The sequence below is a fragment of the Mus caroli genome, chromosome 4 (genome assembly GCF_900094665.2).
Source record: "Mus caroli chromosome 4, CAROLI_EIJ_v1.1, whole genome shotgun sequence".
NCBI lineage: Eukaryota > Metazoa > Chordata > Mammalia > Rodentia > Muridae > Mus > Mus caroli.
Genome location: NC_034573.1, coordinates 119,419,564 through 119,432,921, shown reverse-complemented (window position 1 = coordinate 119,432,921; position 13,358 = coordinate 119,419,564). Strand labels below are relative to the sequence as shown.

General features: G+C 50.5%; 3 protein-coding genes across 5 annotated transcripts in view; all 3 read left to right on the top strand.

Moving 5' to 3' along the window:
• Window positions 1–1,679: 1,679 nt before the first annotated feature.
• Window positions 1,680–6,131, top strand: Ccdc28b (coiled-coil domain containing 28B). The gene is made up of 6 exons (XM_021160838.2): window positions 1,680–1,797; window positions 2,806–2,991; window positions 4,429–4,595; window positions 4,705–4,898; window positions 5,105–5,127; window positions 5,956–6,131. The coding sequence occupies exons 2-6, from the start codon at window positions 2,828–2,830 to the stop codon at window positions 6,008–6,010; spliced, it is 603 nt and encodes a 200-aa protein (XP_021016497.1). The 5' UTR covers window positions 1,680–1,797; window positions 2,806–2,827; the 3' UTR covers window positions 6,011–6,131.
• On the top strand, window positions 6,065–9,875 carry Iqcc (IQ motif containing C). Of its 3 annotated transcripts, none has more exons than XM_021160623.2 (5): window positions 6,065–6,413; window positions 6,796–6,939; window positions 7,511–7,763; window positions 7,965–8,065; window positions 8,227–9,825. In XM_021160623.2, exons 1-5 carry the CDS (start codon window positions 6,087–6,089, stop codon window positions 8,980–8,982), a joined length of 1,581 nt encoding a protein of 526 aa, XP_021016282.2. In that variant the 5' UTR covers window positions 6,065–6,086; the 3' UTR covers window positions 8,983–9,825. The 3 variants fall into 3 exon arrangements, with proteins under 3 accessions (XP_021016282.2, XP_029332464.1, XP_029332463.1); XM_029476604.1 differs by having other exon boundaries at window positions 6,068–6,413; window positions 6,796–6,996; window positions 8,227–9,875; XM_029476603.1 differs by having other exon boundaries at window positions 6,337–6,553; window positions 6,796–6,996; window positions 8,227–9,875.
• A 1,494-nt stretch (window positions 9,876–11,369) lies between these two features.
• Window positions 11,370–13,358, top strand: part of Dcdc2b (doublecortin domain containing 2B) — a 5,470-nt gene continuing 3,481 nt past the window's right edge. Inside the window, exon 1 of the mRNA XM_021161240.2 lies at window positions 11,370–11,622. Coding sequence (XP_021016899.1) covers window positions 11,370–11,622 — 253 coding nt within the window. The remainder of the gene's footprint in view (window positions 11,623–13,358) is intronic.

Genomic DNA, 13,358 nt, shown 5'->3' with positions numbered 1-13,358 from the left:
AAAAAAAAAAAAAAAAAAAAAAAAAAAAAAAAAAAAAAAAAAAAAATTGTAACTACTGAGAGGAAATGTTTTAAAGCAGAAGTCCTGACCTCATCCAGTACTCAGTTGAACCTGGTGTGGGAGAACATGCCTTTATCCCAAAGGCAGAAGCAGACTATGAGACCTTTACAAAAGGAAAGATGGCTTACAAGTTGTGCCAGGTGCCCAGGAGGGTGAGGAGACATCAGGTTTGTGTAGGTGTTCCTTAGGAGTTTCGAGCAGACCTAGAGGCCCTTGAGGACCTACTGAAGGAAGGTGTTCACACAGCTGAGTAAGGGGTAGGAAGCTACTGGGCCTGTGCTCTTGGCCCTCCTGGGGAATGCTCATGTGTGCGCGCACATATATACACACACACACAGGCGCGCTCGCGGCCTTAGTAGTTCCATAATTCAGCTGGTTTTCTCTAAGGGACACTGTAGGTGGCCTCAGCCAGCACCAGTTGGTTAGGCAGAAAATATGTAACTGCTCAACTTTATAGGGGCTGTCCCTTGATCCCTTCTAGCCAGAGGCTGTAGACAATTGATTCCAAAAGTCCTCCAGTAGGGTGGGGGAGGATTCCTTTCTGCTCCACAACAGGAGCTTCCAAGCGCAGTGGCTCTGCAAAAAGCTTCTGGCTCCTCAGGGAAGCAGCTGAAGGTGGCAACCCCGGGTGCGCCTGGGCCGGCTGTCACTTTGAGGAACGAAGCTGGCACTGCTCCAGCAGCAATTCCCAGAGGTAAGGGACCTCCGGTCGTTTAGAAGTCTTGGGTTAGTGTTGCTTCCTAGAGCAGTTTGCATGTTAACAGCACCTGGAAAAGATCCCAGAAGCAACACCTCTGGGCGCCCACAGCCAGGGCCCAGGTCAGGGAAACCTACTGTCGTTGCTAAAGGAAAAGGGAAGATGGATGCTTTGTTGCTTAGGTCGCTTTAATTTGAGCCTGCTGGGCAGCCTGACTAAGGACACCCCTCTCCTGTGGCATCGGGTGCTGCTCTGGAGATCTGAACCAGACTCCTCTGCCAGATCTTCAAATAGCTGCCTCATTGGTGGGACCTCCCTCCTCCAGCAGCACTACCGCCAACAGTTCTGGGCCAGCCTCCTTCCCGAGCTCGCATGCCCCACCTCCTGCCAGCTTGCTCGGTCTCCTATTTGCTCTGGTTCGGAGGTGGGGAGAGGCCCTGTCAGTTCTTCAGCGCTTACAGGCTAGGAGTATCTGGATGTTACAGGACAGCGACCATGCCCAGGAATGAGTGACAAATGATTATTTTCAGTAAAATCGGGATAACGGTTATGTCTCAGGACTGTAAGGATTGAATGTACATAAAAGGCTTAACAGGGTGCTGGGTACTGATTGTCTTTGTTCCTTCTGGTGTCCGCCCCTCATCTTTCCCATAGATTTATATATTGCCTCTGCCCACACATCCATGTAGTCCCATCATTTCCCTATCTCTCCTGCTGCAAACAAAGCCTCCACCATTTTGTAAGGGATCCCCTCCAAGCGTGACAAGAAAAGGAAATTATTTTACATCCATATCCCGTAACTAACAGTGCTCTTTTAGTTCTTGTGGGAGGTAGGAAAGAGGAACTGTTCAATCAACGGAAGGACTCTGCTCCGGCTCCGCTCCCAGAGAAATCCAAAGAGGGCTACTTTCTCTTTAAATGCAAATCATCTCCAGCCAGCTTAGCTCCCTCCAGCTCCAGTTCCCCTGAGGAGAGAGAAAGCAGGGTGAAGGGAGATTGCAAAGAAGCACTGTTTCACACTCCAGACCCCAAACTTTCAGGTCAGTAGAACCCCAAGGGGGCGAGAAGGGAGTGGGGAGGGTAGGGGCGGGGTGCCGCACCTGATGCTTGTTTTTTGAAGCTGGAATTGAGAACGGAGTCTTTCCTTCGGCACATCTTCTCAGGCGGATCACAGTCGCTCTGGCTGCCGCTTCCATCAGGTCTCTTACTGGGTCACACTGCTGCTACATGGAGAAAGAGAGAGCTGTCTCCCACCCCCGACCCCCACTGATGCCACCCAGCTGTTCCATGCCAGCTTAAACGCTTAATGTTCTGATTCAACCATTGCCCTCTCGGAAGTAAAGTGAGGGAGCTGAGACCTCCCCTGGAGAGGACCCCAGCAGACCAGATACCTAGGTGATGGGGCTGTAGGGGAGTCAGGCTAAGCTAATCAAGTCACAGTTACATTGTTGGAGGTCTAGCCTCTAAAGACTTTCTAACTGGAAAAAGAAGAGACTAGAAGCCGTCCCGGGAACTTCTGGGCAGCCCTGGCTTGTGTAGTTGAAGTGAAGTGGAAGAGAGGCCAGTGATGAGCCGGCTCTTCCTGGTCCATATGATTGACACCAGGGTATTTCCAGGTGTCCCTGTCTTACCTTGGTTGTGCCTCATGCAGTGTTAGTCAGTATCCGCTGCCATATACAGACTGTTGCCTAGAGAATAGCCTCCTGACCCTCAGCTGGCTCCCCTAGTCACATCCACCCTGTCTCCTGAGCATTTTCCTCTACAGCCCCAGGCTCTGGGCTGTAGTGACAGGAAAACAGCAAGATGACCCTGGTCTGGGCCAGCCCTCTCCAGCAGGCAGATGGGGCTGTCAGGAAGAAAGGGGCTTTGCTGGCCTTGGGAGGTCCTTCAGATGCATAGCTACAGTCCAGCAGCAGGCTGGCATATTACACTGTACAGACAAGAGGACAGAGCTCCTGACTGCTGGACAAAGATACATTTAAAGACCCTTCCTCTCAGACCAAAGAGGGTGCTAAGTGAAGGGATGATTTTGCCCCCTTCCTTCCCAGACCCGAGGTCCAACACCACCCAATGGAAGACAAAAAGAAGAAACGGAGTCCTAAGCCCTGCCTGACCCAACCAGCACAGGCCCCAGGCACACTGCGCAGAGTCCCTGTGCCCACCAGCCACAGTGGCTCCTTGGCTCTGGGACTCCCTCATTTGCCATCACCCAAGCAGCGAGCCAAGTTCAAGAGGTGAGTAAGGAGGGGCGCTTGGCCAGACTGGAGGCTCCTAGGTGTGAGCTGAGCACTGTGTAAGGAGGACCTGCAAACATCACTGCTGAACAGCAACCAATGCCTTACCCATTCACTGGGGATGCAGACCGGATGTGTCCTCAGGTACATAGAGACCACGCAGACTGAGGCTCTAGCTCTTGAGGAGGAAGTGAGTGAGTGTGACTGTGAGAGGAAGCTGCTGGACACTGAAGAGGGGAGGTGATATTCAAGACTGAGAAGCTCGAATGCCATGAAAACCAAGACACTGATGGAAGGGCCCCAGGAGTGTAGGGATAAACACCCACCGGGAGGACGATTCCTTCCTTTTTAATTCATTGTATTTTGGTCACCACGCTGGGAGATTGACCTCAAGATGCTGGGCAAGTGCTCTCTCCCACTCTGCTTTTCTCCCTCGCCCATTGAAGTTCTCTGCTCAGTTCTTTTTAAATAATGGAAGTCTGGCTGCAAGTGGTAGTGCAGGGCCATCATCCCAGCACTTGGGTGGCAGAGTTGCAGGATCAGGAGTTCACAGATCATTGGCTACATAGAGAGTTTGAAGTTAGCCTGGGTCAGAGGAGACCCTACCTCAAAAAAAACAAAACAAAACAAAACCAGTGTTGTTAAGAATTTTGGTGGCCAGGTGCGGTGGCACATGCCTTTAATCCTAGCATTGGGTGGCAGAGGCTGGCGTATCTCTCTGAGAACAGCTTGGACTACACAGTGAGTTCCGGGCCAAGTCAAGGCTGAATAGTTAGACCTTGTCTCAAAAATAACAAAACAAAAGATAATTTGGATCCTACCCTAGGTCCAGGTTTGTTCCCATAAATACAATGTGTTCTTTTCCCCATTGTTCTAAATAAACCAGTGTCCTCTGTGGGACTCCATACCATCTGCCTGGCCAGCATATACTGGCATGGCCATAGTAGATTTTATCCGGAGCTCAGGGCTCTTTGAGAATGGTAGGAAATGCAGTCGGAGAGGAAGGAAGGCCCAACTGGCTGCTGTGTTCAGGGTTACTCTGGGGAGAAGGATGTGTTGCCCTGCTGTAGCCAGAGCCACACCTTCAAGGAGATGGAAAATTCAGAACAGTTTCTGGAAAGGAACAAGAGCAGGGTGATTTTTGGTGGGAGGTGCTGCATTGGCAGTAAAAGAAGAAACTCCCTCAAGGACAAGTGACCTATCCAGAGTCACATGGGCTTCATGGGCTCTCGGTCAGTCTCCTTGCAGGTAGGCCTCTGGCTGCAAGCATCCATGGAAACAGATGTCTTTCTGCCCTCTTCCTTTCTCCCCTTCATATGCTCCTTCCCTTAACCTATCCTGCTGCTCAGGACAGGACCAGAGAACAAACACCAGTTTGTGTTGGTGAGTGGGTGGGGCAGACACACCTATGACCACAGTCATGTCTACTTTACCCAGAGTAGGCAAGGAGAAATGCCGACCGGTGCTGGCTGGAGGTGGAGGCGGCTCTGCAGGCACACCCCTGCAGCACTCCTTCCTGACGGAGGTGACAGATGTTTATGAGATGGAGGGAGGACTGCTGAACTTGCTCAATGATTTTCATTCAGGCCGCCTGCAGGCCTTTGGTGAGTCTGGGAGCAGGGCAGTTCTGTGTGGGTGCTGCTGGGGGTCTTGGTCTGGGGACAGGCTGGGGTTAGGGTCCCAGGCTGCCTCCTAAACTCAAGAGTTATCCAGGGAAGGAATGTTCCTTCGAGCAGTTGGAGCATGTTCGGGAGATGCAGGAGAAGTTGGCCAGATTGCACTTCAGCCTGGATGTGTGTGGGGAGGAAGAGGACGAGGAAGAAGAGGAGGATGGGGTCACAGAAGGCTTGCCTGAGGAGCAGAAGAAGACAATGGCTGACCGCAACCTGGACCAGCTGCTTAGCAATGTGAGTCATAGAGCTGGCTGTTGTGGATCCTGGGACACCAAGGGTGGAGAGGGCACAGGCTCCCAAGTCTCCCATGAAAAGTTGGGGGTACATGAACCCAAGAGTTGTGAGCCGCCCCCTCCCCAAGCTCCACCAGTAGGCCTTCCCCAGAGCATCCAGGTTTGTTCTGGGTCCCCTGACATAAACCTTTTTCTCTGTGTTGACAGCTGGAAGATCTTAGCAATTCCATGTATCCTTTCCAAGGGGCTTTAGGGATTCACATGCCTCTAGGGTGAGGGAGAAATGAGGGGCAAGAAATGAGTTCCTTCATTCCTGTCTCTATTCACACATAATAAATATTCCCATCTTCTGTTCTCATACTGACTCAGAATTGGCAACAAACTGGCCCCACTTAAGAGGAATATAGAATTTCCCAAATTCTAAGGGAAAAATGCATCAGATGTGGTGACACAAAATGTTATTCCCACCACTTGGAAGGCAGAGGCACGGGGAAGCGGAGCTCTTGGGTTTGAGGTCATCCAGATCTACATAGTGAGATCTAGGACAGCTAGGATTAAACAAACAAACAAACAAACAAACAGAGCAGGGCCACGGAGGAGAGAAAAATGCACGTAAGAAGTATGTTTCAAACAGTGATATCATTTTTGAGACCGTCTCACTGTGTAAGCCCTAGCATGATGGAAATCTTTGAAGCAGACACTGACACATAGCAAAGCTTGTCTGCTGTTCTCCTGCCCTTTCCGCTTTTTCTTTTAGGGGGCAAGAGGAATTCGGGGGTTCGAAACAGGGTTTCTCTGTGTAGCCCTGGCTGTTCTGAGTAAAGTAGGCTGGCCTCGAACTCACAGAGATACAGAGATCCACCTGCCTCTGCCTCCCAAGTGCTGGAATTAAAGGCATATGACACCACATCTGGCTTTCAGATTTTAATCTTTATTTAGGTGGTTGTACCCTGGTGTGGTGGTCCTGAACACACACACACACAGACACACAACCTATACAGTGTGGGAAAACACGTGGATACACAGGTTCAAAGTGTCACAGTCCTTGACTGACACAGACAGAAGCTACACTTGGCAGAGAATGCTGAGCCTGAGGACCAGCCAGCGGCGTAGGTGTCGCCTAGACTCTTTTGCTGCTCTCCTTCTCTTCAAACTGTGAATTTTACGGATTCGGAAGCCCCTTGGTGCTATGGGGTCGGGGGCACTGGTTGGAATTAAACAAACAGAAAAGCGACTCCTCTGTGCTCTCCTTGCTCTCACTATGCCAAACTCAGGGTTGGGAAGGGGGGCCCCCCCGCACCCAGATGCGTGCGCGACTCGGATGGAGAAGCCCAGCGCGTGTCCCTGGAGACGGCGGGTGGGGCCCTACATTTGCGCATGCCCAGGAGCGGCGCTGCCTGAAGACTCACTGCGCAAACGCACGCAAGTGAGCACGCAAGCCAGTGACGCACAGTGCAGGGCGGTTGGTAACAAGATGGATCCCGACCTTTTCCTTCGAAAGGTGTCTACATTGCAGGTCGGGATGGAATTGCGAGTGCACCTGGGGTGAGGGGCTGGACCTTCCGGCGAAAAGCTGTCACATAACATCTTACTCACATGCCCCCGCACTGCACTGAAGAATGCGGAGCTGTGGCCGGGTTAGGGAAGAGAATGAGGGTCAGCATCTTCTCTTCAGCTCCCAGAGCTCCAAACCACACTCGCCTAACCCTTCCCCATGACCGTGTTCCCTCTGGCAGCCAGCCCCCAGCATGCAAAAATCTCTCTCTTTTGGGCTCAGAGGTCGAGTGCTTGCCCACCATGTGCAAGAGCTTGGCAGCGACAAAATCAAGAGTGCTTGCCAAAATACCGCTTTTCCAAAAATGTTAAGGGCTAGCTTTTCCACTTGTTCTCTACATTAGGCCGGCTTCCGAGGCTTCTTGGTCCGACGTCAATTCCAGAGCCTTCGAGCCGAGTATGAGGCAATTGTACAGGAGATTGAGGGTGACCTCAGCACTCTGCAGTGGACTGGGGGCTGGATCCCCAAGCCCGTATTTCTCCCAGAGGTACGACACACTGCAGCGGAAAGGAAAGGAGAACCTGCTATCGGGTTCAGGGGAATGGTGGGTCTTCCCTCTTTGAAGATTTATTTTATGTGTGAGGGTGTTTTGCCTGTTGTTTGTACACTGTATGTAGCCTGGCACCCCCAGAGATCCAAAGAGGACATTAGACCCTCTGGAACTGGAGTTAACAACTGTGAACCACCGTATGGGTGCTGGGAACTGAACCTGGGTCCTCTGAAAGAACGAGTTCCTTTAACTGCTGAGCCATCTCGCCGGCAAGCTCCAAAAGTCTGTAGACACGGAGCCTTACTAGGTAGCCCGGGCTGGCCTTGAACTCAATGGATTTCCTGCCTCAACCTCCCCAGATGCTTGCATTAAAGATGTATACTACCACTTAGACTGGACTTGTTTTTTCTGCCAAAAGCCTCAGTAGTCATTGGAAGAGAAAGCAGGTTCACTTCCTCACCCGAATCCCTAATCCTACCCACTTGCCCACTAGACTACGGTTCCCAGACATGGGGAGGGGAGAGAGAGTCAGCCCTGCAATTCTCACCCCTCTCCAAATTCTCATAAGGCAAAGTCTCCTCACTCCTGGAAAGCTGAGAAAACATCAAACCCACAGCAGAAACTATGGAGCCCTTCCCCAGATAAAGACTCTGAAAAAGAGCTCATTTGGGAGGAGATGGTGCTGAAGAAGACAGAAAAGAGCCCAGCAAATCCAGGAAGTCTTTGCAGAGAGGACAGCGCCTGGCTGCAGGCTGAGCAGGGCAGGAAAGCCAGCCAGGGAAACAGCCGAGATACCTCTGTCTCCAAGATGGAAAATGCAGGTACTTATCTGGCCAGATCGGGGCAAGTCTGACCTCCTCCGGTCTCAGCCGCCCATGAACCATGAAAGGATATAGCTGCAACCCCACCTCCTTCCCTCTGCCTGAGAGCGGGAAAGGTTGCCAGTATCTAGTGCTAGCCTAGTTCTCAGTTCTAGGGATGTCTCAAGGCATTCTTCTCTTCTTTATTCATTGACATCACAGACCTAGGATTGTCCCAGAGCCAACAGGAGCTCCAGGAGCAGCGCAACCACTTAGCCATGGAGCTGCTGTGGCTACAGCAGGCCATCAACAGCCGAAAGGAGGTAGGACTAACTGAGAGCCCTAAACTCAAGGGTGGTGTCATGGTTTGTATATTCTTGGACTGGGGAGTGGCATCATTTGGTGGTATGGCCTTGTTGGGGTAGGTGTGACCTGAGAGGTGGGGAGGGGCCTGGGCAAGCTTGCCTCTGTTCTTTCCTAACAGTACCTAATTCTCAAGCAAACACTGAGATCCCCAGAAGCCAGCCAGACCAGAGACAAGCCTCCTAACACGTGCCTGAAGCACAGGGGACAGGCCTATGAGAAGACCTCGTTGCACTCAAGCTGCGTTCTGGACAACCAATCCTATAGAGACAGGATCATAGGAGAGTCCCATCATGCAGAGGACTTCAGCCACAAGGGCAGATTGAAGCCCAGGAAACACCCAGACAGTGTGACCAGTGCAGGCAAAACCACTGCTGTGTCTAAAGGCAGGGAGCTCTGCTATAGGAACTCTGCATCACAGCTGCCTGCAGCATTAGAGAGCCAGGCTGGAGGGGACAGGGTCACCAAAGGGCCAGACCACGGAGGACAGCCCTTTAAGGAAACCTCCCTACAGCAGTTGAAAGTCCTAGAGGATCAGATCCCTGGGGACCTCAAGTTTAGGAGTCCTTGTTCTAGAAAGGCTGAAACACAGCTGCCCACTCTCTCTGAAAATCTAAATATTGAGGACAGATATTCCAGAAAGCCAAGCTACAAGGAGGCTGACAGCCGAAGCGCCGGGCCCTGTGATTTGAGTATCTCAGAAGGCCACATGATTTGGGATGAGACCTTGGCAGGGCAGGAACAAGGTAGCCTGGATCTCATTAGGACTAAACCACCCAAGAGCCAACCCCCGAGTGCTGGCTCTTCAGGCCATGGAAATACCAGTGAGCTTAGTCCAGAAGGATGGGAAAACCGTGGGACTCTGCAGTGGAGATGAAGACCACTGGAGAACTTGTCTTCCCCCAAGACAGGACTAGGGGAAGGGCAGATATTGGAAAACAGGAGCATCAGGAAAGACCTGGGGATCCAGGAGAGGAAGGGTTCCCAAAGGAGATGCTGTGAAAAATGACAAGGGAAGCAGGCCCTTGTCCTGCCTCCCTGGTACCACCTGTATCCTGCCCTTGCCCCTGGCCATCAGTAGATCTCAGGCTAAGAGAAGCTAGAGGGCTGAGCTGGTATGAGGAGAAAGAAGGACACGCCTTTTTACCTTCTGCCTGGGACTTAAACCAAATTTCACCTCCTCTTGGGGTAAGTAGGGTGGGAGGATCCTGGAGAATAAAAGTTTGCCTTGGATTCTTGGCTGCCATGCAGGAGGAGCTGTGTGGGTAAGCCCTGGAGATGGCTGGCTCACCGTCTTGCTTGCTCAGCTGCCATGGGTGTCCTCGGGTGAGGCACGGCCCCAGACTTCGTCCCAGGATTGCTTCTGGCTGCTGATGTGCTTCCTCGTGTCTGTCATTGCCACACTCCTCACATACGTGACTTGGTGTGAGTGGACACCGGGAGACCCTCACTGCCTATAGCTGCTGTGATCACTTCCCAGCGACAGCCACCCCACTGGGCAAATGTCCTGCAGATCAACATGAAGATGAACTTTCACAAATTAATGCTGTTTACATGAATTAATGACTATAGAAATTATTCAAATAATTTTAGGAAGAAAGTTTGACGAGATGGTTTTAGTTGTTTTGCCAGAAAGACGAAATAAAGTTAGAGTCAAGACTAGCGAATAGCGTGTACCTCCTCCTCATAGAATATTAAATAAAGGTTGCATAATAAAACATTTCACGCCTTTAATCCCAGCACTCGGGAGGCAGAGGCAGGCGGATTTCTGAGTTCCAGGCCAGCCTGGTCTACAGAGTGAGCTGCAGGACAGCCAGAGCTACACAGAGAAACCCTGTCTTGTTTCTCTGTGTAGCCCTGGCAATCCTGGGGGTGGTAGGAAGAAGAGAAGTGGGCCTTGGACAGATTTGTGATCAAGGAAAAACGTTCATCCTAGGTCAGGTCCAAGGATGAAGTCACAGGTGTGTATTACAATAAAGCAAGGCCATGGAAAACTGTTGCTTTGAACTTACAGTGAGCTTGTAGAATGAAACACTGCTTTGAACTATCAACATCTTCTGAGACTCCATTCCGTGTAAACTTTTATCTGTGAGGTAATTTTATAAAGAACTTTTGTCTAAGAAGGTATGAAAAGACAGAGAGGGCTGGTGAGATGGCTCAGTGGTTAAGAGCGCCGACTGCTCTTCCGAAGGTCCGGAGTTCAAATCCCAGCAACCACATGGTGGCTCACAACCATCCATAACGAAATCTGATGCCCTCTTCTGGAGTGTCTGAAGACAGCTACAGTGTACTTACATATAATAAATAAATAAATCTTTAAAAAAAAAAGACAGAAAAAAATAAGTGTGGCTGCTGGGGCTCTGCTTCATTCACCAAATATAAATATATATTATGTATAAACAAATATGTATAAATATATGTGTATGTATGTACATGCATATGTGTATGTATATAAGTATTCATGTGTACTTGTGAAATTGATGAAACAGGTGGTCAGGCCCAGCCAGATTGTGTGTGTATGTATGTGTGCATGTGTATGTATGCATGACCTTTCTATCTTTTCTTTCTGACCAGCCTCTTAAGAGGTCTGAGTTTCATGCTGGGCATTCTTGCCAGCCCCAGATAATTAAGTTTTGTTCCATCAGCAGAGCTGACCTGTAAATTGCCAACCACTGTCATTGAGGCCTCTGTGTCTGCTATTAGTGCTGACCCCACCCCAATCCGCACCCCATACTTTGATGCTTTCCTCAGTTACCTGAATATCAGACCAGGCTTTTGGAAAGTTCTTAGCCCTTCTTTTATCTCCTGCCTCTGACCAGGACAGATTCTGGGCTGTCTGGGTCACCTCCCATCTGACCTGGACCATCATCCCCAGAACCAGCGAGCAGAGCAGCGCTGCCAAGAAGTCAGCCATCCTCCTTGGGTAACAGGCTCCAGGCTGATTGCCCTTTGTCTCAGCTGTTCAAAGGAGCCCAAGCCCTGGAGAAGATGGACATCTCCCTCTCACAGAGCCCGAGGTCTTCCTCTCATCATGTGATCAGACCGCGCTGGACAGGGCTGGGGTTTGATCCCAACTCTGCAAAACAAAAAAGTGATCATGCCAACGCCAACGTGCTCCAGAGGCCCTGAGGTCAGGGAAATGCTCCCATGTAAGGTGCTCACAGCCTTCCTGGATAAGAGGGCAGGACTCTACCTTTGGCACAACTTCCCAGCCCACTCTTAGTTGCTTGGCAACAGCTCTGTGTCTATGAGTGAGGATATACAATGGCAGCCAAGAGGATACTGGTGTATCGAAATGGGGACGCCTTCTTCCCAGGCCACCAGCTGGTGGTGACCCAACGCCGCTACCCCACCATGGAGGCTTTGCTTTATGAGGTGACATCAGCTGTGCAAGCCCCGCTGGCTGTACGTGCCCTCTACACACTTAGTGATGGCCACCCTGTCACCAACTTGGCTGACCTCCAGAACGGAGGACAGTATGTGGCTGCTGGCTTTGAACGATTCCACAAGATCCAGTGAGTGGGTTGGGGCTGGCTAAAGTGCCTGTGGAGGGTGGTGGGAATAATAGTGTATCTAGTACTTCAAGTCAGCAGGCTTAGTTCTTCCAAAGCCTGGGGAGAGACTGCACTACCAGAGTGCAGAATCACATAGAGAAACTAGCCAGAGGCTATGGAAACAAACAAACTGAGCTAGAACCCAGATTAAGTTCTGTGACTAAGGTGTAAGTCCATCACGACCAGGACAAGCCTGTGGGGACAATTCTGCAAGTTGGAAGTCTTTCTGAAGGGTGTTTTTTTTGTTTAGTAATTACATTTTTTAAAGCTAGGCAATAGGTGGCACATACCTTTTTATCTCTGCATTCAGGAGGCAGAAGTAGATGGATCTTTGATTTGGAGGCCATCCTGGTCTATAGAGTGCATTCCGAGACAGCCAGGGCTACACAGAGAAACTCTCTCATAAACCCCTCCCCCCAAAATCTGTTTTAAGGCAGGGTCTCACTGTCTAGCCTTGGTTGGCTTGGAACTTCCTCTGTAGACCAAGCTGGCAACCCCCTGCCTCTGCCTCCTAAGTGCTGAATCAACTCATCCTCTGGAACAGCAAGCAGTAAGTGCTCTTAACTGCTTAGCTCTCTCCAGCCTTGTGTGTGTGTGTGTGTGTGTGCATGCGCACTAATATGCATCATGGTCAGGACACCTTGCCAGAGTCAGTTCTTTTCTTCCTCCAAGTAGGCCCTAAGGTGGTCAGGCTTGGCAACAAAATAGCTTTGTCTCTGCAGCCCTGAGCTGCTGCTGCACCCCACCATCACCAGACACTAAATGTGCCTACCACTTAGCATCTGAAACTCCTGTTAGATGAGGGTCATTGCTGCAAGATGAGACTGTCTTCCTTAGCGGGAGAACAGTGAGATCAGAGCTTCCAACTCAGACCGAGCTTCCACATCTGCTCTGAGAGCTCAGTGGAGGAGTTTACTATAGGGAAGGAACAAGGTGTCTGGACTTAGTCACTTCCTGTGTAATTTTGGAAAAGTTGCTTCTTCGACTATCATACAAAAAAAAAAAGTCACCTCATGCATGACTGGGGAATTTCTGGACTAAAGTAAGATACTTCATGCTTGCCTTTGGCCTCCAACCGTGGTGTACCTAAAGTCCACCTGGATTTACAGCCTTACTCGGTACTCAGAGACCCTAAGTCAGGCTCAGATATCTACATTCCTGGTTCAAAAAGAGAGTGCTCCGATGAGGAGGGATGCTTAGGATACTGGGAAGCTACTGGAAGATTGCCTCATCCTGCAGAGGAGGATGGTCCCAGCCTAAGGGAGAGTTTGAGATGCTTAGCTGTATCAGGAAGAAAGTATGAAGAGATGGTTGTTTGGTGTGGCGGGTGGGTAGGAGGTCAAATGAAAGAATCTGGAGGCAGGCTAATAACTACTGTAGGCCCATAATCCTCACACATGGTACACAGAGGTAGGAGGGTCGGAAGTTGAAGATCATCTTCCATTACACTCAGAGAGAGGCTAACCTGGGGAAATCCCATCCTCCCATCTCAGTCTCACTTTCTAACTCTGGCTAGCCTGGATCTCACTAGGTAGATCAGGCTGATCTCAAGCTCAGAGATCCCCCTGCCACTGCCTCTGGAGTGCTAGAACTGTTTTTGTTTTGAGACAGGTTTTATCTATATAACCTTGGCTGTCCTAAATCTCACTCCATAGACCAGGCTGCCCTTGAACACAGAGATCCACCTGCCTCTGCCTCC